The sequence below is a fragment of the Phodopus roborovskii genome, unplaced genomic scaffold (genome assembly GCF_943737965.1).
Source record: "Phodopus roborovskii unplaced genomic scaffold, PHOROB, whole genome shotgun sequence".
NCBI classification, from domain to species: Eukaryota; Metazoa; Chordata; class Mammalia; order Rodentia; family Cricetidae; genus Phodopus; species Phodopus roborovskii.
In genome coordinates, this window is record NW_026126418.1 from 4,408,984 (window position 1) to 4,433,580 (window position 24,597).

General features: G+C 45.9%; 1 protein-coding gene across 1 annotated transcript in view; it reads left to right on the forward strand.

Annotated features, from left to right (window-relative positions):
• Kiaa1549l (KIAA1549 like) overlaps nt 1-24,597 on the forward strand; it is a 112,092-nt gene that overhangs the window by 21,745 nt on the left and 65,750 nt on the right. Inside the window, exons 9-12 of the mRNA XM_051183806.1 lie at nt 6,025-6,176; nt 10,741-10,912; nt 18,158-18,321; nt 22,484-22,668. Coding sequence (XP_051039763.1) covers nt 6,025-6,176; nt 10,741-10,912; nt 18,158-18,321; nt 22,484-22,668 — 673 coding nt within the window. The remainder of the gene's footprint in view (nt 1-6,024; nt 6,177-10,740; nt 10,913-18,157; nt 18,322-22,483; nt 22,669-24,597) is intronic.

The following is a 24,597-nucleotide window of genomic DNA, read 5'->3' on the forward strand; positions in this document are numbered from 1 at the left end:
GATAAATAATTCAAAACTGTTGCATCAGTGGTCCCATCCTCAGTGGGTGATGTCTGGGGCACGTCGTCTGTATGAGTGACTTGTGGAAAGCTTTTCTTGGACCAATAGCCCACATATAATGACCAGGAGACTTATTATTAATTATGAAAGCTTGGGCATAGCTTAGGCTTTTTCCCAACTAGCGCTTATAACTTAATTAACCCATATTTTTCAATCTAGGTTCTGCTGTGTGGCTTGGTTACTTCCTCTTATTGCAGCATATCTAACTTGCTTGAGTCTGCTATGAAATAGGTGCCTAGATTCCTCCCAGTTTCTCTGTCTCTGCCCAAAAGCCCCACCTATATCTCCTGTCTAGCTATTGGCCATTCAGCTTTTTATTACACCAATCACAGCAGTACATCTTCACACAGTATACAAATACCCCACCACTTTGGCCATCTGGGGCACGTCTGTGTGGGTGTCTGTCTGAACGGATGGCAGGCCTTTGCTGCCCTGCAAAAACCAAATGGAAGCCAGAGGAGGGCCATATATGTGCTGCTCCTTCTCGGGGCACACGACCCACCCCACACCGGTCCTGGTGTGCTCTGCAGATGAGGTCCAGTGGGAGTCAAAGAGCAAGAGTGTTCTCGTGGCATTTTCTTTTTTTTTCCCCTGACATTTCACAGCTGAACATTAGGAAACAGTAAAAGCATTCTGTTTGTGCTTTCAAACGCCTCACAGTGGCTCTAAAATGAGAGAAACAACATTATTGAGGCAAATGGAGAGGACATCTGTTTGTAGGAGGAAAAGTGACCCGCCCCGCCATCAGAGTGTAGACAACTGAAAGCTATGTTCTCGATGTTCTGTGAGTCTGAGACCAAGGCATCCATAAGTTTGCGCCTTCCCTTTGTCCCCTGGGCTTGAAGTTGGTCACCTTCCCCATTTGTCTACCCTTGTTCTTCCCTCTGAGCTTGTCTGTCCTGTTTTCCTCCTCTTATGAAGACGTCAGACACATTGGATTATGGCCCACGCTCGTAACCTAGCTTTAATTTCAACTACCCCTACAAAGACCCTCTCTCCAAATACTGGCGCCCTCTGATATACTGGGGGCTAGGACTTGCACATGTGAACTTTGGGAACATAGTCCAGCCGGTCAATGAGAAGGTAGGAAGATCCTTCAAAACATGGGCATGTGTATAGGGGAGCAGCTGCCCGGAGCTCCCTTCCCTCATCCATCCATCCCTCACTGCTGTCCCAAGCAAGTGGCAGGTGGGTTGTTGCCTAAGATTCCATCCAAGTAGCTCCCACTGTGCTGCATGGTGCCTGCCTGTACTGTCTTCTAAAAGACAAGATCAGCCACGTGCCCCACTACAGAGACTTTGGTGTGCAGAGGTCATTTTAACCGCTAAGAAGGCAAACTAAAGAAGCATATTTTTTTTATTTATTTATTTATTTAATATAACCAAGTCCATTTAAATGAAAACAAACATTTATAGACAATATTTGGGAATTTGGGCATTGTTCTTTCCAAACTACTTCCTGCTGGTAAGGGGCGCTGTCATGGGGGATTCTAAGAAGATGCAGAAATCCTGGCTGTAGTCTATAAGGCTGCTTTGTCCAGCTGTTTTGAATGTAGGATCACCTGGTACTCTGTTTCAGGTGGTCTAGCTTGATCAAACCACATTAGTCTGGAAGGAATCCACAGCTTTTCATTTTCTGTGGAAACAAAAATAGAAATCCTTTTCCCCAGTAACTTGTCCTTGAACTTAAATTTTGGAGTCAAAGCATTTTTTTTATTTAATTTATTATTTTACATGTCGATCCCAGTTCCCTCTCCCTCCCCCCTCCCTCCCTCCTCCTTCTACCCTCCCTTCCTTTCTCTCTGCCCTCTCACATGCACTCTAACCACCCTCCCCTCCCATCCCCCCACCCCAATTCCATATGTAGGGGAATGCTATCCAGTTTGGGTCATGTAGATCTGACAGGTCATGTGAAGTAGGGACTAAGGCTTCTCTCCTGTCTCTAGGTTAAGGCAGTAATCCCTCCATGGGGGATGTGTTCGCAAGGTCCTTTTGTGCACCAGGGATACATCCTGGCTCCACTGTCTGAGATCCCTTAGACTGCTCAGTCCTTCTGGCTGAGACCCATATTTTAACAGATAAGAGACTACTCTACCAGGACGCAAACCCTAGAGAGGCCATGCTAACCCAGCAACACATCTTTGAGCTAGCAGGTTACATAACGATACAAAACTGCATATCTTCCTCCAGCAACGGTGTCTTTTCCTTCACAGATATCCCCCTTCTCTGAACTTTAAAGTTTACCTTCAGTGATCATAATCCATTCTTAAACATAGGGCTGCCCTTGCAGCCACTGGTGAGACCCCCCTCCCCATCTACCTATGACTTGCTGTGCCTTCATCTTGAGGTCATACCTTACAGAAAGCCATGCACACAGACTTGTTTCTGACCTCACCTGGGACTTAGCCCTTCATACCCACTTATGTGACTTCCTTGCTCATTGCTGTTGTTGGCGTTGCAGTTAATGATCAAAACAGAACTGCCACCATCCCTCTGCTGGTGGCTTCAGTCAGTTAGTGCCAGTGTGGAATGGACCATGTTTTGGCATGACCCACTTACCTTCCATACAAACTGTGACCCACTTTACAAACTTCTGGGAAGCCTCAACTGGATTTAGATGGAGTATATTGTACACTTCCCCCTCTTGTGGAGGGTGGGTCCTTCTTCAGTGGAAATCAGCAGCAGTGGGTAGCCTCTGCAGTTTCTCTGTACAGAAAACATTTGGGCTGCCCTGCCATCTGAGGATGTTGCAAGTGGTTTTATAGAAATGAAACAAGGTAGAGATGCCCAGATATTGGTGAGTAGGGCTTGCCATGCAGGCATGAGGGCCTGGATTAGACTGCCTGGAACCCACATCAAAGAGGAGGCAGAGGCAGGCAGATCCCTGGAGCTCATTGGCCAGCTAGCCTGAGACTAATCAGCAAGCCCATTGGTCACTAACAGAGGGAAGAGCCCATCTCCAATTTATACACCTGCCTTTGTTTCGCTCTCCAGAAACAAAGTGGCTGAGGTCCAGTAATAAGTGGTCTTCCTCTCTTCTCTTCTTGCCTCTGCTTCTTACTAGTGTGTCCTAGAGCCAGTCCCCTGGGCTTTGTGAGTATCACAAACTCACTTTGTAGAATGAGGGGGGAGTATCAGCTGAGCACAGAGACTCCTGGAGTTTGAATGTGTGGATTTAACCACAAATGAAACAATTTAGCTCAAGTGCAGGAGGCTGACCCATGCCTGGTGGTGGATCTTAGAGCCCAGCGTGATAATAAATAGAAAGGCAAGGGGATGCCACAGGCTTGGACTTTTCCTACCCAGCTCCTCTGAACACAGCAGGGGATTTGGAATGCCCCCTCTACTCTACTCTGAATCTGTAGTGACTGAGAGTGGGTGGCCAAGAGGGCCCTGGATGATGTGCTAAAGAATCTGAGCTACTGTGTCACTGTAGAGATGAGAGATGCAAGTACTCACCCTCCATTGCCTTCTGGGTAGGCAGACAAGGTCAAGGAGAGTGTGCTGTGGATCCTGGAGGGAGGGGAGAAGGGAGGGAGGAGAACCACGTGCAGGAGCACAAGTCCTTTCCTTCCATGATACTTCTTCCTCTGGCAAGAATGGACCTAGCAAAGGGGCGGGAGGGGAGGGGCTGTGTTAGCAACCGCATGGATGTCTACAGCGCCACCGATAAATGTATTATTTACTGAATTATTTCTTCTTCACAATCAGTAGTTAGCTCAGTAGAGAACCGAGGCCCTGAGAAACTATGTGGCTTGTCTGGGGAAGGGGAGCACTGACACCAACTGACACCCCAGCTTCTGACTCCCGACTCCCCCCAGCTGACAGGAGCTGTGGGGGAGGACTCAAGCCTGTCTAGGCATTAATCACTAGACTGCTGTGAGTGCCTCCCACACTCTCCTGTACTTTCCTAGGGGCGTTTTGTTATTTTAAAGAGAATTGCACTAAAAATACACATAAAATAAAATGTCCCGTTTTAAGCATCTTAAACTCACAATTCAGTGGCACAGAGAATGTCCATAATCCAAGCAACCTTTAACTGCTGGAACATTTTTCATGACCTAGAAGTCTGAAGACTGCCATCACTTGGTGTCTGCCTTCAAATCATGACAGAGATTCCTGTAAACTGTCTGTGATGCCCTCTCTCTTCCAATTGTCCACTGGTCAGGGGAAGCCAACTTAGAAATCATTTCGGTGGTCTGGCCTGTATATTTACTACATGGGGTCTTTTTGAACCAGACTCTCCTGTCTGTGGGACCCTAGGAGTCTGCAGCACACTGACAGCAATATAGCAGTGTCCATCTCTATTTGCAGGGACTTGGCTGGCAAACAACCTCGAGTCCCTCACCAAGGCCCTAGAGCTATGCTTTATACCCTCCAGGGGAATCATTTGGCATTTATGGCTTCAAAGAAGTAATTTTAGAGACCTGGCTGTGGGTTTTATTTCTTTCTTAATCCGTGTATCAATGTCATTTTTGATGGCTTGCCCTGGCCCTGTGTGAGATTCCATCATTGGTGCTGGCTACGTGCAACACCCTGCTTGATCAGTGGCTACAGAGTCAGCATGCTATTTAGGAGGGACTGTTTCTGTACCTTGGTGGATGGATGGTATTCATGACACTGGGCTTGGCTGGGCTAGAACCAACTCTATTCAATGAAGACACTTCTATTCCCTTCCCATCCCTTGTGAATTTTGACAGCTTAAAAACCCCATTAATCAGTTTAAACACTTAAAATTTTGAGTGTGACTGTCTGAAGGAACTGTTGGCATGCTTGGGGTAAAGCTGCTTTCCAAAGGATGTAGAACAAGAGTTGGACTCTGGATATAAATGAAAATGGGCAATTTCCCTGTAGAAAGCCCCAGGGAGTCTCTAGTGCTCATTGCAACTCTCACCCTAGCACTAGCAATGGCTTGCAACTTCACTGTCAGTGTCTTTCCTGCTGTCCCCAGAAAGGGCTACTGAGATCTAACCAAGGACCGGTAATGGCCAGGGAAGGATCCCATGTACCTTTCATGGACAGGGACAAACCACCTTGTGCATCCCCTTTGACCTTAGAGTTCATTAGTCATGTGCTTGCTGTGAGGTACCCTTCCTTTTTGCAGAGGGCTGGACCAGTGACTTGCCGAAGGACACATAATTGATGAGAGCCAGAAATGAGAGAGAGCACACTCCTTCCATTGAGTTGTCTTATTCTTGAATGGGAAATGACATGCTAGGCCCTGGGCAGCTTTAGGATAAGCTTTAGGGGTAAAAAGGATCCTATCTAGTAGAGATACTGAATAGCATAGTTTGCCCAAATGTATGCATTCAAGTTCCAGTATGGCTCTGTGAATCCTCCACCAAGCTGTTGAGAAAGAAAACTAAACCCATGATTGGATTTGCAAGTGAGAGTGAGTCCAGACCCCAATTAGCTGCACCTGCAGCTCGGCTGCGTTCCCTGTGGACTCTTGCCTGATCTGTCATCTTTAAAAGTTTGGGTTTGGGCCATTTCTCTGAGGAGGCAGACAGCTCTCTCTCTCTCTCTCTCTCTCTCTCTCTCTCTCTCTCTCTCTCTCTCTCTCTCTCTCTCTCTCTTCTCTTACCTCTCTCTCCTTCCTTCCCCCAATAAAACTTCCTCCCATAGGGTTTGATGCTACAGTGTTTGAGATGCCGCAGCTTACAGAAGAAAGACATGAGCTTTGGGAGTTATACAAGCTTGGATTCATACCCTGACTCTGCTACTTATTCACTTAAGCAGGCCACTAACCTTTCCAACCTGAATAACACATAGGCAAACATTGTCAACTCATGAGCTGCCCTGAAGGATAAGTGAGGTCAGGTTGTGAAGTAGGTAAGGTTGGCCAAGCAACATTGTAAGTAGGGCATGTGGCCCTTCTTGGTTATGCAGGGCAGGTGGCGGTGTAGCTACTGGGTCAGCAGGGAGTCTGGGCTCTTAGCATCCCCTCTGCCTTCTGCATCCTCAGTGCTCCAGGGTGTAGACAACTCGCTGGTGGGCCTACACAATCAGAGCTTTGCCCGGGTCATGGAGCAGCGTCTAGCCCAACTGTTCATGATGTCCCAGCAACAGAGCCGGCGGTTTAAAAGGGCCACCACCTTGGGAAGCTATACCGTGCAGGTAGGTGTGTGCAATGAGCTGTCCTAATGATTATGGGAGGGGGGGTTCTGGGATTAAACAACTACATGTGCCCAGAGGCGATTCCACACTGCCAACTGACTTAAATCACTTGATCAGTATTCCTCTGAAGCTTTTGAGGCTGAGGATCGGTCTCCTCCTTCATCACCAGTAACTAGATTACCAGGAAAGGAGTCTATACATGTAGGTATTTATGAAGAAACGTTCCCAAGTCACCTCTCACCCTCCTGTCAATTCCTTGAACCTCTCAAAGAAACTGCCAGCACAAAGTTCTCTGGATTAGTTTTAAGGGACTTGAGTGGTCAGGACATCAGCTGTCCCTCTGAAGGCTATCTGCATCTCCCTCCACACCTTATCCAGTTCCTCCTAGAGTGGGAATGTGCTTAGCATATTTGACCCAATCCAGACAGCTTAAATATGATTCATCCTTTACCACTGAGAACCCATCTCTAACATGCTATGCTAATTGACAAAGCCCACATTAGTTGCCTTCCTAGTAGTGTGGCCTTATGCTGACCTATGAACTCCTGATTGATAACGGACCAAGTTTGCATAGATGCACAGTGTCATGCTGTGTGGAAGTTGCAGACATTAGCACGATGTGTTTGCAGATCACATCTCTGTGACTTCTTGAAAGTCATCCACCTTCTCCCTCTCTCTGCATGGTTTGCATCACAGCCCTGGCAGACACTCCGTGTCTCTTTACGTGCAGTAGTAAATTGTGTTCATTGTCCTATCAGATGTCAGTTTGGTTCTGAAAAGTTTCCTCCATGCCAGCCCATCCGTAGATAAAAAGATGGTTCATTTCACAAGAAGACAGGATTGTGATTTCCCCTCTGCAGATCTGTTGCCTGTGAGCCCTACAATTCACGCTTTTCCTAATGACAGAAAGCAAGTCACTGGTGACCACATGACTGTGAAGTCATCACATCAGTCCATGGGAGAGAGAGGACCATCTTACAAGCCCAGTGCTACTTATGGCCCTAACAGTTCCATACATCTCCAAGACTGCAGAGAGATGGCATGTCGGAGTGAGGCAAACTGGCATTTCTTTTTTTCTGCAAGTCTCTACATCTAGATGCTATAGATTGCTCCTGACATCATACTTGGTCAGATCTTGGTAAGAAGTGCTACCAAGTTGGAAAAGAGTGAAGTTATAGATGTTTGAATTATCACTCACCTCTGCCAGGTTATTCAAATACTGCCCACTTCCTCACCCACTAGGGAAAGGAGTGACATGTCTAAGACTCCCCCAAACCCACATGATGGAACTTCCATTACCTTTGACCCAGAGGCCTTTCTTCTGGTTTGAGTCATTTATGAAACGACTTCCTGTCATAAATATGGAGATGTAGATGGCTAGAATTTGGAGTTATTTCTGTAGTGGATGTATCTGGGAAGATGGCTAAGCCAGTGAAATGCTTCCTGCACAGGCGTAAAGTGCTGAGTTTGGTTCCCCAGAATACATACCTAAAGCAGGTCTTGGCAGCACACACTTGTAACACCAGGACTGGAAAGGGTAGAGACAGGCAGATCCTGGGGGTTCACTAACCAGCTAGCCATGCCAAATTAGTGAGCTCTAGATTCAGTGAAAGACACTTTCTCAAAAACCAAGCTAGAAAGTGATGGAGGAAGATACCTAAAGTTGACCTCTGAACTACATACAGGCCAGAGCAATAGACACGTGTGCTCACACACACACACACACACATACACACACACACACACACATACACACAGCATTAACTTTTAAAATTATATACCTTTTCTTCCTATCCAAGTTGAATGTGGTTCTGAATTTTGTATTTACTCAGTCCTGTATTTTCTATATAGATATAGATATTCTATATCTATATAGATATTCCCCATGTAGATCCTTTAAAATATGCCATGTTGTTTTTCCTGTTTTAAATTTGAAATTCTGCAATTTGTAATTTACATTCATATGAACTGGAGTAATTCACTCATTATATTCTATTGTGTAAATTTCCATAACTCATTTATTCAATTTACTACAATTGGTTTTTGGATTTTCAGGATTTTTTGGTGTTGGTATAAACATTTTGTATCTTTTTATATTCTATGAAACTAATAACTGTAATGTCTACTTTGAAAATATTATAATACCATATTTATCAACTAATTGCTAATTTTAAAAGCCAAAAGTTAAAATCCTAAATGCTCAATATTTATGTATGTGGACCTTCTGTGTTGCACCATTCATCCCTGCCCCACCAGCCAGCTCCCCAAATATCCACACTGAGACTTATTATTAATTATAAATGCTCAGCTGCTAGCCTAGGCTTATTACTAACTCTTACAACTTATATTAACCCATATTTCTTATCTACACTCTGCTACATGGTCGTACCTTTTTTCAGCATGGCATGTTCATCTTGGTTCTCTCTGCATCTCTGGTGACTCCGCCCTCCTTCCCCACAATCTTTTTGTCCTCAGTTCTACCTAACTTCTGCCTGCCCAGATATTGGCCATCCAGCCATTTATTAGACCAATGAAAGCAACAAATGTTCACAGTATATAGAAAGATTGTTTCACAGCATTTCCCCCATTTTATCTAATTAAAAACTTTTACATAGTAACTTTAACATAGTAAAATTATATACAAGATAGTTATCAAGTAAGAATTACAGTTACAATATCCAGTCCATTTATATTTGGCAAATTTAGAGAAAATATTCTATTATATATCTTATCTTTGTGAGTCTAAAATTTTATAACTAGTTTATTCCATTAAAGACTCCCAGCAGAGTGTAATGTTACCTAACTACAGAAGCATCTGGCTGCCTTGATGGTCACCCAGAGTTTCCCTGTAATGTTGGGGCATCCATCTTTGGCTTACAGGCATATCTGACAGACTTTTCTGTGAAGCAGGAATTTTGAGGGACTGTCCTGCCTTGTCTTGGCAAAGTTTGGCAGTTATTTTCTTTTGCATCCTGCTGGTCCAATTTGGACAGTATATATCAGCAATTGAGGCAAAGCTAGCTTTTGCCATAAAGAAAGCAAACTCCATATGGAATTTCTTTTATGTCCATCATCTTCTCTGAAGTAAATTGGTTCTACTAGAGACAGACATGTCTTCCTGTCAAGAAAAGCCTTGTTAATAAAATTTTTTTAATTCATATTCTGTAAGTCTTTGAAGTGTTTGAAGATCACCTATTGAAATATATCTGTTTAACCTTGAAAACATAGCTAATATGACTACAAGTTTGATTAGATGACTACTAACCTTTTTATTAAATTGTACATTGCATACATACATAAGACATATATGAAGTAAAACAAAAATAACTTTAAATTTGTATCAATAAATCAAAATCCATAGCAATATAAAATATTTTGAGATCAATAGTTGCTTTTGGGATTAAAGTAGATTCAATAATCTACCCTTTTCTCCTGTCATTCCTGTTTACCATGCCTACAACCATACAACAGAACACTGTGTCCATATATTATGATTATCATGATCATATCATATGATTATCAATTTGTAATTCTAAAACTTAAAAGTTACACTCTACATGTCTAACAATAAAGGGCTTGTTAGGGAATCTTGTGAGGCAGATATTTAAATGCTATGTGGAGACAAATGCTTCTGCATTTAAAACATCAATCAGGTCATTTAAAAATGTGAGTAAAATGGTGAGCTGCAGGCCTCTGAGGTGGCTCAGCAGGTAAAGGCACCTGCTACCAAGCCTGAGGACCTGAGTTCAATTCCTGGGACCCACATGATAGCAGGAAAGAACCCATTCCTACAAGTTATTCTCTGACCACACATGCATCATGTATTATGTCACATGTGTGCATGCACACATAAATATAATATGTGAGGTATGATGTCACATAGAGAATATGATGTTTTGATGAGATAATAAAGAGAAGGTTTGTGTGAAAAATACAAACACTAGGAACAAAAGCTCCAAAATGGTTAACAGTTCTTTGTTGTCAGAGGAAGGACTATACATTATTTTAATTTTTTCATTGCTTGATGCTCTTCCATCTAAATGTATACTTTGTAGTTTGAAAAAAAAAGCAACCCTGTATGAATCTTATTTAGAGAAAGAAGTTTGAGTTTCTGAGTACTGCTTTTATCAGAGGTCTCCTCAATTATAGATAGGTCTTTTTCCCCTTTCAGGCAATTCAAGCTTTTAGAAATTAGCACCTTGTTTGGGATAGCCTAGTGTGCCCTGAATTAATGTGGAGGCCTATTCAAATGAGGCCAGAGGCTGGGAAACATTGTTCTTTCCTGTTTGCACTCCCAGCTTCAAAATGCTTTCCAGACATTGGTGTGTTTGTTTCACACCAGTCTTTCTCCCCCCAGTCCCTCGTCTCAGGGATAATAAGCTTCCTGGGACCCTGGCTGTAAGGAGGCTCACTGGGGGGAGGGTGGTGTCCATCCTGGTCCTGTGGGTCCACTAGGCAACAGCAGGCCTCAATGACTGGATGAGGTGAGCCTTCTGGTGGCTCAGAGGCCTGCAGGGCCTGTCCAAGATGCTCTGGCTACCCTCTGCTTCTCTTTTCTTGGAAGATGGTAAAGATGCAGCGAGTGCCAGGACCAAAGGACCCAGCAGAGCTGACATATTACACACTGTACAATGGGAAGCCACTGCTGGGGACTGCAGCAGCCAAGATCCTGAGCACCATCGACTCCCAGAGGATGGCCTTGACCCTGCATCACGTTGTCCTTCTACAAGCTGACCGTAAGAAGTCTGTTCATTCAGTGTTTTAATGGCATTATTTTCTGTGCTTTCCGGTGGTCCTCCAAACCCTTACCAGTGGTCTTACGGCTGAACAAAGTTTGGTTCTTGGAGGTTTGAAAATTAGTCAGCTATGTTTTCTCTTAAAGCAACAGGCCGTAGGTAAGGGATATGGTTTAGAATATCCAAATGATGATAGTGATAATGTCACTTTGTCCCCAGGTGCTACCTTCTCTTCCTCCTCAAATCTGGCATAATCTAGCTATAGAAAATAATTGCAGCTGAGATCACATTTATGTGCTGGGGGAATTAAAGATAATTTTATTCAGTGAACATTCAGCTCTTTTTGAGATATGCTTAGTACTGGAGGACGTCAGACGTTGGTGACACCTGATTTCTGGCTCTGAGGGAGAGAGTTGTTGATACATGTGCCTGGCAGTGGGACACTGGTACCTGTGAGAGAGGGTTTGCTTTGAAGGGTCCTCTGGGACCAGGGGACAGAAGAAGGGTATTTAAACCAACACATTCTCTGTGGTAGCTATTGTGCTACTTACTATGCTACATTTACTTATCTTCTATTCTGGTAGGGCTCTGTTAATTCAGCTCCAAACTACAGGAGGGGAAACAGGCTCAAAAAACATAGAATAACCTGCTTACCCATCACAACTGAGCACTTAGCCAAGACACCAACCCGGATATTTGCAATTTCAGACCTGTATTCTTAGCTGTGTCATACTTTAAGAACTCATTAAAGGGAAGGGAAGGGTGTGTGTTCCAGAAAAACACCGTGAGTAAAAATGCAGGAGAGATGTACCAAGTGTGCCTAGAACACATCACGTAATTTAAGTGGCCCAAAACAAAAGAGGTGGAGGCTTTAATGGAAGGATGTGGAAGGTCAGTTGCCACGGTTTTCTTGATGGTGTCCGCTCTCCACAAAGATCATCAGGTTGGTCCACACCTGGCTCATACTCTCCTCCTTCTCCTCTTCTCTTGCCTTCCCTGGGGATGACTGTGTGCCAGACATATCATGCCTGGCTGGCACATCCTCACAGACACACCTATGCTGAGGAATGATGACAGCCATTCCCGGCAGTCTTGATTTTGAAATGACACTTTCAACTGTGAGTCTCTTTTCTCTTTTCCCTTTCCCTCTTCATTGCTTCTGTATTTGTCAGTTTCTGGTCACCACTTCCTGTGTTTTGTTGTCTTTTCTATGTGGATTTTTCCCCAAAGTTCTGTCCTCAGTGTTTATGTCTCCCCCCCCCTTCCTGAAGAACAGATCATAGGTAAAGGAGAGAGGTGTCGATGCTAGGAATGGAAAACCGGATGGATTCAGAATATTTTGAGCAACAGAGCTGATGGGTTCAAACAACAGATTTTTTTCTGGCAGGAAGAGAAGAGGGGGATCAGAGGAATCGTTGGATACTTGTGGGTGTTGGCTTGAGCTCTGCATTTGTTGAGATGCAGAAGGTGTGGATTTCATGTCTGGGATGGGAATCAGGGAGATGGAAGTTATACATTAAGTTTGAAATGTCTGCTGGAGGATCCGGGAAGTCCTCAGAGGGAGGAGCTTGAGAACATCAATGTGCAGAGCAAAGGGAGCAGGTGAAGAGGAAAGGGAGAGCAACTGAGCAAGGGTGAAGACCCTGGGAAGTCCAGGCATGGAAAACAAAGAGCCAACAGAGGATCCTGGGGATGGCAAGGGGCTGGCAGGAGATGCAGGGGACAGCAGGGCTTAGAAAGCCAGTGGAGAGACTGGAGAGATGGCTCAAAGCTTAAGAGCACTTAATGCTCTTGCAGAGGGCACAAGTTCAGTTCCCAGCACCCACACTAGGAAACTCACAACTGCCTGGAGCTTCGGCTCCAAAAAGGAAGCCCACCCACAGCTCTCGTGTAAAGGGGTGGATTCCGTGATTATTTAGATCCTCAGGAGGCAGTGCCATCAGATACAAGTTGACAGACTTGGGTCAGATGGAGATTTTTGGTGATCCGGCTAATGGTGGCTCTGTAAGGGAAGGTAAGAAGATGATCATGATGGGGCCATAGTGACAAAAAGGGGAGATGAATAGAACAGTTGTGTGGGGCACACTGAGGCAGTGAGTGGGTTTGGTCATCTGTGGGGCTAGAGGGAGTAGGTGGCAACGGGGAAGACTTGTAAGTCAGACCCCTCAAGTGAGCCAAGAGATTGGACCTTGTGAACATGTGGAGAGATCCTACACAGACCTCCCTATTATAAGAAAACAGTACTATGGTGCGTTTGGTAACTGAAGCCCAAGGATGCATTCTGATTGGTTCTGTTCTCTTGGGGCATCATGAAGTGAAGTTGGCAGCTAAGCTTAAGGCAGGAGATGGATTTAAGCAGAGCCAACTGGTTAGGACAGCATAGCAGGTTGCCAAGGCATCCTCATCCTTGTTTCCCCTACTGTGTCCAGATAATTCCTTCTCCTCTTTTGTAAGTTCAGATCCAGTGCAGAGGAGATGGCTTGGTGGGTAAGAAAATGGGGTTCTGAGTTCAAATCCCCAATATTCACATAAAAATCTATGTGTGGCTGTGTCGGGGCAGAAACGAAAGCATTGCTGGGGCTTGTTCACCCTAAGAATAGCTCTAGGTTTAGTAAGAGACCCTGTTTCGAGGCAATAAAGCAAAGGGTAGCCATGGACACCTGATGTCCACCTCTAATCTTCATGCTTACATGGGCATGGACACGCATCCAAGTCTACACCATAACATATATCCTAGATCATCTTGCAGCCCTCTATAGATGCCCCGGAACACCATTCATGGGGCATTCTTAGCATTCTGGCTCACTGGCCCTACCTCTCCATCATTTCCGTGGTCCAAGCCTCGTGTTCCTTTTAGTCTCTTTGTTCTTGGACTTCCTTTCTGCTCCAGACCTGTGGTACATGGGAAAGGATGAAAAGAGCTGCCCTCAGTGAATGCAAGATGAGAACACACACCAAGGGAGGGGTGAGGCAAGGGGACTTTGCTGGGGATGGTTGGCAGGGACTGAGGGAAGGGGAAAGAAGAGGAGTTCGCACCAGATTAGATGTGTGGAGCCTTCTGGAAACCAGCCTAGGTGCTGAGAAGGAAAGGAGACTGGACTAAGGATGCAACTGTCCTGCCCGCTCCCTCACCTTCACTTCATTGTCTCCAATTCACCAGCTCTTTGAAACTCTTCAATAACCCACACATCAAAGCCGTTCTCCATCCCTCCACCCCCCCTCCCCGTCCCCAGCGGCAGCAGTAGCTTCCGCGTACTCACCGTGATGTGTGCGTCTGTGTGTCTTCCACACTGACACTGGAAACATTGGAATCAAATCTGGGTTCTGCTATTACATCAGCTCCATAAAACATAATTACTATTTCTCCATCATCTACAGAATGAAGTGCGCACATCCCTGGAAATGGCCTCTCAGCACCCACTCAGGTCTCCGGGTATCCTGGTTTGCTTTCTGTTGTTGTGATAAAACATTATAACCAAAAATAACTCTGGGAGGAAAAGGTCCACTTCAATTTACACTTCCATGCCACAGTCCTTCAGCGAGGGAAGTCGGGGCAGGAGCCGAAGCAGGGGCCATGGAGGGACACTGCTTACTGGCTTGCTCCCATGGCTTGCTTAGTTTTCTTTCTTATACCACCCAGGGCCACCTGCACAGAGGTAGCCACATTTGACTAGGCCCTCCCACATCAATCATTATTCAAGAAAATGCCACACAGACATTCCTCCAGGCCAATCGGATGAGGACATTTTTCCCCCCTCAATTGAGGTTCCTCATTCCCAGGTGACCATGGTTTGTATTAAGTTTGTCAAAATACTACCCTGCACACCAGGCTATGCTTCCTGCCACCCAGCCTTCTTTCCCCTTGCTGTCTAATGCTTCAGCCCGAGAGTGGGCTCACTACTCACCATCCTTGTTCTGAGTGGACAGGTTAAGTAACCAAATAAATACTACTCTAGGTGGTGGTAAGTGCCTCAGTGGCACTGTGGATATGGAGGAGATAAGGTTGTGATTTATAAGGTTGTGTTGCTTGCAGGGGGGGGGGATGAAGAGGATCAGGGAATAGCCAGCTAAATGGGAGAAGGGAACAGAAAGATTCCTGAAGCCATCTAGGACCTGGGTCCAGACAGAGGAGGGTGTGCGGCTGAGTGAGAAGGTCCACAAGAAGGAAGAGTGGAGGTGGTGAGGTCTGAGGCACAGGAGAGGGGCCCCACTACATTTCACAGGCTGGTCCTGAGTGGAGGAGAAGCTGTGAGAGGGTTTTGATCACAAAAAGAGCATAGACTGAACACAGACTCCTGGGTGGAGCCCTGGGCAGGGTCACCCCTGCATCTACTCACTCAGCTCTAGACACCAACATTTGAGAAAACCAAGAAGCTCAAAACATAGCCGGATGCTTGTCCCTTTAGTGCTGTCCAGTGAGACTCACTTAGTTTGTGTTTACACTGTTGGATCCTCCTGGCAAATGCTTAGGCAAGTGTGAACTCCAGCACACGTCTAGATGTCAGCTCACACTTCCATTCCCGTGTGGTAACTCAGCAGGCCCATTTTAGAGTGGTTTTAAGGAGATGAACGTCCACATTACCTTGGCTCTGTTTCCTCATCTGTGAACCAGGATGAGGACAGTCTGCAGGCAAAGGCCAGGCCATTGTGTCCGATGCTGAAGAGGCACTCGGAGCTTATCATTTTTCTCCTCTCTGTCCTCTACTTGCAATTTAAATGACCACTCAGACCTCTTCACCCTGTACTTGGCCTCGTACTTTAATATCACATGCCAATGAATACATTGGATGTGGATGACTCCAATTGACCTAGCTTTAATATCATTTCAGCCACTAGAGGAATTTATTAATGTGCATAAGGTAAATCTGTTCTCTCCCCCATTTAAATAGAGGTGAAAGAGTTTTACATACTGTACCAGAAAGTTATCCACCCACACAATAAAACCAAATCAGAGTACATAACTAGTCCTGCTTACTAATTGTATACATATGCATGCATTTCCTATGTACCTATGTATTGATAAATATGTATGCATTTGGAACACATTCTCATACACCACACGTGCATCTCCATCATGTGATGAGTTGGATATCCTATTCTGCATCAGGACAAAATAGTGTAACCTGAAAGAGGCATTAGCACTACTTTCCACAGAAGCTCTGAGCTTTAGCAAATGTTAATGGCAGAGAACTCACATATAAATACAAGCTACTAAGAGCAGTAGCAATTAAATGCAATGTCAACAGAAACGCATTATCTAATGAGCTGTTTTCAGAAGTTAATAATGTGATTAATCACTGATTGATACAAACCGTGAAAAGAAACTCTTCTATACTAATAGGATTCAGAGCCCAAGGGCAGCCAGATAACAGGCAGGATTTGGCTAACAAGGGACCAGCTGAAGTGGAGGTGGCTGAAGTCAGAAGAAGGCCCCCATGTGTCACTCACCAGTGGGGCTTTGGTATTGCAGGGCCTAAGTCCTCAGTTTTGAGCCACGCAGCCTCCAGAATTCAGCAGAGTTAGGAAGACTCATGCCAACCAAACATGTAAAAGACCAAAATATAAAGTAGACTAGAATTACCATAGAGATGAAATTTTCCTTCTAGCTTGGTCTCATTGCGACAGGTGTAAAAGCAGTTTATGTGCTCAAGCCTTGAGCTTCTGGTTAAGCACTCATTATGGGGAAAGCCCTGTCATAGTAGGTCCTGAGGATGCCCCTATGTTTAACGCGCGCGCGCACACACACACACACACACACACAGAGAGAGAGAGAGAGAGAGAGAGAGAGAGAGAGAGAGAGAGAGAAGGGGTGACAAGATGAACAAATGCCCGTGCTGACATGTGTTTTAGAGCCTTGCTGCTGTGACCAGAGGAGGCTTGGAACAGAGATGTCATCCAGGACCTTTGGGGAAGGGAGTCTGGAAGAGCCTGGTGATAGTGACAGGATTCTTCTCAGGATGCTGGATATGCAGGAGTCAGTACTGACAGCATGGTGATGGCCTGCCTTGCAGTAGAGCAGGAATGCAGATGAAAATGTCTCAGGAAGAACAGATCATGGAGGGAGACAATCAAGAGTTGTGTCATGGGGGCCAGGGAGATGACTTAGTGCATAACAGATCTTGCTGCCAAGCCTAATCTGTGTTTAATTCTCAGAATGTACCTGATTGGGGGGGGTACAGAAGTTGTCCTCTCTAGCCTCTGGCCTTAGCGACAATAGTTAGCTAAGGCCTAATAGCCCAACACCCAGCCCCAACATTCAGTGTGCACTCAGGGCACACTCCCTACCATGGGCAAGTCCCCCTGGACCTTCGGTTCCTCTCTAAGACAGCTGCAGACATCCCTCCCTCCCATCCTGTGACTCCTCCCACAGGCATCTGTTTGGATTCCTGTTTTCCATATTCCACTTTGGAAGTCACATCAAGGGCACAGGGCATGGCCAGCTCTGCATCATCTCTTCATGGGTTATGTTCCTGCCCCACCCCCTGCAGACACCTGCTGTTATTGTAACCTATCCCCCTACTGAGAACAGCCTGGTCCTTGTGGTTAGTCCAAGGCATTTTCTAAGCTTCCCAGGCCATTCTGAGGGGATCCATCTGCTCAGGTTACATTTTATTCACTCCTCACTCACAGGGTGATTTCACGACTATAGTTGGAATCATCTTTTGGTGGCTCTTGCCTCCTGGCTCCAACACACACGCCTTTGTTTGTGTTTGTGTGTTATTGGAAACTTGCCATTTCAGCTAGTCCATCTAGTCTGTGGGCTCTTGAGATTTGCTTGTTTCTGACCCCCTCTGCTCGGTACAAGCACATGTAGTCTTTTCTAAATTTCTGCGTGGGTGTTGGAGACTTGGACTGAGGTCCTCGAGCTTTCAGGGAAAAGCTCTTACCCACTGAGCCGTCTCACCAGCCCCTCTGACATGCATTTCTAATCCTCATGTGTTTTTCTCCTTCTCTCTTTTGACTGTCACCAACAAGGAGAATGGTGTTCCTCTTTCTGCTCTTGGGAACAGTGGGGGCAAAAGTCAACTGAGCATCTGCTAGGAGTCACACAAATGCACCACAAAGTGGTGCTCCCTTTTTACAGATTCAGAGAGCTTGAGCAACTTTCCCAAGGTCACACAGCTTCATAGGCTATTGAGTTCCATCTCTCCCTGTCTTCTGACTTGGGATTGGGAGTTGTGTCTGGGTGGCTTTTCCCTACTGAGGGCCCCTTGTCATGTGCCTTTTGCTGGCTTTTTCCCACAGCCGTGGTGAAGAATCCACCCAACAACCTGTGGATCATCGCTGCAGTGCTGGCACCCATCGCTGTGGTCACTGTCATCATCATCATCATCACTGCTGTGCTCTGTAGGAAGAACAAGAATGACTTCAAGCCGGACACCATGATAAACCTGCCTCAGAGAGCAAAGGTACGCATGGGCATGGGGAGGGCCAGGGGCTCTGCCTGGAGGCTGCACCTGCCTTTCTCCCAGGGCTTCTGAGGCTGTCAAGTAACTTAAGAAATATGTCATCTCGTTATGATGAGCATGCGACACATGCTTCTCCACTGCCCGCTCTCTCACACAAACGTTTTTGAGTAGCTGACTCGTGGAGCATCTCTCGCCATCACCATATCCTCTTGAGGTGACAGGTTTCTCTGACAGAGAAACCTGAGGTACTGACAACTGGTATCAAGAAAGACATGAAAAGACCTTAGATATCTTTAATAATTGGACCCCACTGCCTTGCACAAGCAAAAGTAACTCCTTCGACTCCTTCCTGGTTCCATGGATAGTTAGCAGCAGAACTGATGGTAAGACTAAGCCGCAGCTGTCTGAACATCATAGCCACCGATATGAAGGTGTTCCGAGGTTGGTTTGGGAAGATAACTGGGCTGAGGAGGTGGGACTCCCAGGAGTGAGATTAGTACCCTTTTGAAATTAGCCCCGGGAACTCTAGCCTCGTCTACCACATGAACACACAAGAAGTGGGCAGTGTCCAGCACAGCAGTGAGCCCTCACCAAAGTCCAGCTGTTCTGGGACCATAACCTCAGCCTTCTAGCCTCAGAACTACATCTGCCTTTTATAATCCTCTTGATGAATGGTATTTTGTTGTAGTGGCCCAGGCTGACCAAGACAAGGTCTCTTGGCTCCTCACAAAACCTCCTTGGGCACATAGACTCCTAGAAGTCCCTTCATCCCGCTAATGACCCTGCTCCTGCCGTTGCCATGATGGACAAGCAAAGGTTAGGCCGGCAACTACCCGATACCAATTCAGTAGCCCAAAGAAAGCCTGGCTGAAAGCCCTGTCCTCCCTCCATCACCGGCATGTCTCTTCCCCACCCACCTCTGGTGACTGGGAGGGTGGTGGATTGAAGACTGAAGTCATTCTGAAGCTAATTTTCCAGTCACATAGCTGCCTTTGTGATAGTCCCTGTGGTAAATGTCCAATCTGTAATACCCGGTGTTTAAATAACACCTTAAAATCTGCTGGCTCTTCTAGGCCCGTCACCTCATTTGTTCATCACAGCTGTCCTGGGAGGTAGGTCACAGTCAGGGCAGGTTTCATTATTCTCACTTAACTGCCAAGAAATCTGGAGGGAGAGACATGGGGACTTCTCCAGTCACCACAAACAGCAGAGATGTGACTACATCTGTGTGTGTGTGTGTGTGTGTGTGCGTGCACATGTGTGTGTGCATGCATGCGTGCGTGTGTGCATGTGTGTATATGTTGTATGTATTTGTTGGTGTGGGTGCACATACAGTATGTGCATACAGATGGAAACCAGAAGTTTCTATCAGGTGAAGTGTCTTCCTCTCTCACTTGCCATCTTTATTTTCTCAGACAGTCTCTGAATTGGCAGCTCACTGAATGAGCCCAGCCTGGCTGGCCAGTGAGCCTCAGGACTTGCCTGTCTCTGCTCTCGCCTGCCAGCTTCTGGGGTTACAAGCCTGTGCCACCACACTCAGCTTTGCTGAGGGCTCTGGAGATTCAAACTCACTCTTGCACAGTGGGCACTGTAACAACTAAGCCTTCTCTGAAGCCCTCTCAGAGCTCATTCTACATCCTACACCCACCCACACTCCCAGCTCTGAACCCCTAAACTCCATCTGGCCCTGTAGACATGGAACAGCAAGCTGCCACTCCCTCAGACTTCCTACACATTGCAATTTGTGTCAGCCATGGAGCTTGTCCTTGGAGGGTCACGCTGGGCTTTGGTGTGTTTGCATGAGCACAGCTCACTTGAGTACAAGAAATCAAAGGTACTTTTATTTCATTGCAAGCAGATACATCTGTGAGGAAGCTGAAGCCTGATTAGACAATCTGTCTCCTGGGGCACCATCCCCCAAAAAATGTTGACATAAGGCACCTGCTTCTCAGAATCAGTGGGATGCTGGGGTGAAGGGTACACTGGGAATTGTTGAGCTGTGAAAAACGAGACTGTTCCAAGACAGAATATTTCATTTCCATCTGAGCTTGCCTACGATGTGAGTCTTTTTAGACATAACAAGTAATTATCAGAATCACAGCCTAGCCCAGTAATGCAAAACATGCCATACTGGTGTTGGAAAGGGAAGCTCTGAGTTAACGCACAATCATCATTCATCTGCTGAGGTGAGCAGCATCCCCCTGGTTTGGCAGCTCTGGAGCTGGGACAGATGAAATGCTGGTGGCTCGGCACAGCTCCTTCCATGTGCCCACCCTAGGCACTGCACTTCTTAGATGCCTTACCTGGTGCTGAAAATCAAGCCAACCTATGTCCCATGAGCTGTTGCATGCTCCTGTGTGTGGCTCAGCTGGTTGTCACTCCCACAGTGGGGGTGGGGGGTGACATATCAATTCCCAAAGCTCCTTTGTTGCAGGAAGCCCGCAGAATGGGCCTGCCTAGTGCTGCAGTCCTGCTGGGGAGAGTCAGGGACACTGCAGTGTTTGAGAGACTGCTGTGTGGAGAGTGTGAGCAGAATTCAATGAATGCCAAGGGGCAAGGCACAGTAAGAAAGCGAGCTGTGGGCACCAATCGGTAGCCAAGGCAGACGGCCCCAGGGACATTCCTGCATCCTTAGAATGCAGGAGGCAGAGGCAGAGGAGAGCCTGGGGACCTGTCCTGAGACTCAGTAATATTCTTGGCATGCTAAGCAGAGAAGGTGGGTGAGCTTTTCTGGGAGCCAAGGCCAGAAAGGACCGTACACCCTCTTCAGAGACAAGGTACATGGTCACACCCTGTTGCTATCGCTGTCAGCTAGCTTTCTGCAGGGAGAGTGCTGAGAACACAGTATCGTGGCTTTCCCTACCCCGTGACTTCTTTGATCACCTCTCTTTATTTTTGGTCAATGAATCTTCAGCCTTGCCTCCCAGCTCTCCCTTCATATAAAAAGAACATAGTAAGAATAGGCATCTTTAGGAGAAGGTCATTAGAGCCTACCCAGATGCAGGGAAGGCCTTGCCGGGCCTGCAGGGGCTGGCACAAACTGCTTGGGTCGAGTCATTCATCCTCTGAGAACAGCCCCAGTTTTACTCTTCCTCACATGCTACCTATATAACCTCAGCACAGTTATAGTACCTCTTTGCGCCTTGAGTTCCCCATCTGTTAAATGGGGATAGTAGCACCATTCATGGGTAGGCAGGTATAAAGATTAAGTGAATTAAGGTATGTAAATTGCTTTGAGCTCTGCCTGGTGTATAATAGATGTCACATACAAATTGACTTTTATTGTTTCATATACTTTATCTTAAAAGTAATGTAACTGTCTGCCTTTAAAAATTATTGGAGATTACTACTAGTAGTAGTGGTAATGGTGGTGGTACTAGGGATTGAACCTGGTGCCTTGTGCATGGTAGGCAAGTGCTCTACCACTGAACTGTGTATCCCCAGTGTAGGAATTATTATTTTGATTTGGTAAATGCATGAAGCTCACTAGAGTGGTATTGTATTATTGAGGTTGGAAGTTACCAATGTGTGTCAGATGAGCAATTGATTGATGTTAGGCAATTTTCAAAGAGTTAAGCCCATTGCCCTGAGAGTCAGAAAATCAAGGACCTGTGCTTTGATTTTTATCACTTAGCTGTGTTCTCTTGGGCATTCACTGACCCTCTCTGAGATTCTGTATTTTTTCCCTATAATGTCAAGACTAATGTTTACCTTTCTTTGATCTTTCAAAAAGATAAATCAGTGTTTCATGTGTTGTACCAAACACTTGTGTAAAAGTTTTTTTTAACTTACTAACAATAGCTACCTTGGAAGCTGTCATGTCTTAATGTCTCTGTTCTCACACACTCATAAGTGACCCAGTCTTCAGAAGTATCTAATGGATAAGAAGTCTGAAGGAGGAAGGCTCAAATAGAGAGCTATAAACAGAGAGTGAAGATGGGAACTGAGCCAGCTCATCCTATCACTGTGTTCTTGGGAAGAAGTCTTAGCTCCTGGAGATTTCCCATCCCTCACAGATGAGCCCATGTTGTCAGGGCAGAAACCAGGCTAAGCACAGTAAACAATGCCCAGATAAGATGGTGGGACCCATCACATGCATTTTGCTGCTTGTCTCTTCTCAAAGCTCTAGAAGTATGACTTCAAACTTTCTTCTTCCTCACAGCCCGTGCAAGGCTTTGACTATGCCAAGCAGCATCTGGGCCAGCAAGGGGCAGATGAGGAGGTCATCCCTGTGACTCAGGAAACAGTGGTCCTTCCCATACCTGTCAGAGATACTCCTCAGGAAAGAGAAACGGCTCAGGATGGGAGCACCATCAAGACGGCTAAGTCCACCGAAACCAGAAAGAGGTAGGCATGGGCGAGCTTCACCTTCCTGTCAGCAAGAAAAATAACTGACAATGAGAGCTGAGGCCCTCAAGTGAGTTGCACTGTTCTCTTTAACCCTACACACACACACACACACACACACACACACACACACACACACACACTTTGAATATTGAAAAGGAGAGCAAGAGAGGAGGTAAGGATCACAATGCCTGCTTCAGACAAGGCACCCTTGTGAGAACTCTAGGTTGATCAGCCATGACACTGAGCCCTGTATCATAAATAGAGGAAGTCCTTCTATTTACTATAACAAATTTGGCTCTGATTTCACATTGTTAACACCTCTAAAATCTGTATCTCTGACTCATGACAGTTGTGTTTTACCAGCAATGTCCCATAAAGTTACTGCTTTCAGTCAGAATCACCAGCCAAGTGTTTACTATGAGTAAAGCTCTCTGGAACAATTGGGGATGGTGTGCGGCACTAACATCAGACCTCCACACCCACATCCACACCCATACCTGTGCCTACACACTTGTGAATGCTCATACACATGGAAATGGAAAAAGAAAAATGAGAAAGGAAAAATAACCTGAGCTCTTTGGCATTGAAGGACTGTAAAAATGTGTCCAGTTGATTTCTGCCCCCAAGACTCCTGTGATGGGAGAGACATGGAGGTTAATGATAGAAGAGCAAGCAGGACAGTTAGAGGTACCCACAGTGGGATCTGAGGAAAGCACAGTGGCAAAGAGCAGAGACAACAAAGACCCATGATGCCATCCAGGCATTTGTCACACAGCAGGCCCTTCCACTGAACCTCAAGGGTGGAGGGGTCCCAGTAGGTAGGATGGGTAAAGGGGCCATCTGAAAGTGGGGGAGAATTGAGGCATGCATGGGCTTCTGCACACAGCATTTCTCTGGAGTTAGTTCAGCCTTCACAGTGGTTAGGACATAGTAAAATATGAGAACAGATGATAAGTTAAAATTTTGGATGGCCTTGCCTGCCAGGCACGAGAGACTGAGCTGATTCTACAGGCCATGAGAAGCTACTGAAAACTTATCCAAGGGACAGTGACATCTAGCCTGTACTTTAGGACCATTCTCAAGGTGATGTAGATGATAGATTATTGTGGCTTAATAAGGATCAGGATAAACAAATAGGCCGAATAGATGTTTACTCAGGGAGAAATAACTTACAACCTAGACAGATGAACACCAGCAAGTTCCACTGGATGCTCTCCTCTCCGCATCCTGCCAGCAAAAGAGCATTCCCTGGCTCCTCCTCAGACCTCCTTCCACAGGTCACTTCCACCCCTGGCCCCACCCCCCAATGGGCATGGTCAGTGCCATAGAAGGAGACAAGGTGAATATCCCACTAAAATAGATAGGGAAGATTAGGCTAGAGGCAGGGAGACTTTGGAATGGCCATGTAAAGAGACAGGGAAGCCAGGTGGCAAGCCCCATTGTAACAGGATTTCCTACCTGGTTCCACAGCCATCTTGCCCCCAAATGAACACTCGGAGACATATTAATTATAAATCTGTTGGCCAGAAACTAGGGCTTCTTATTGGCTAGCTCTGTCTTAATTATTAACCCATTTCTATTAATCTAAGTACTTCCACATGGTCTTATCTTACCCAAAAAAGGCCCAGACCTCTTACTCCTTCCTCAGCTATATGGCGAGGGACTTGCCTACCTTTCCCACCTTTCCTGGAATTCTCATCATCTCCTAGTCCTGCCTTCCTTCCTGTCTCATTGGCCAAACTGTTTTATTCATCAACCAATAAGAGAAACATAATACAGAAGGGCATCCCCCATCACCCCATTGGTTAGCTAAAGCAACACTCCTTGACAACCCGTTCTCCCTTGTTTCAAAGCACTGTGGAAGCAGAAACACTTCCTCCCTGCCTCCCTCTCTTCTCATTCTATTTAGCAGATATGTACTGGTTA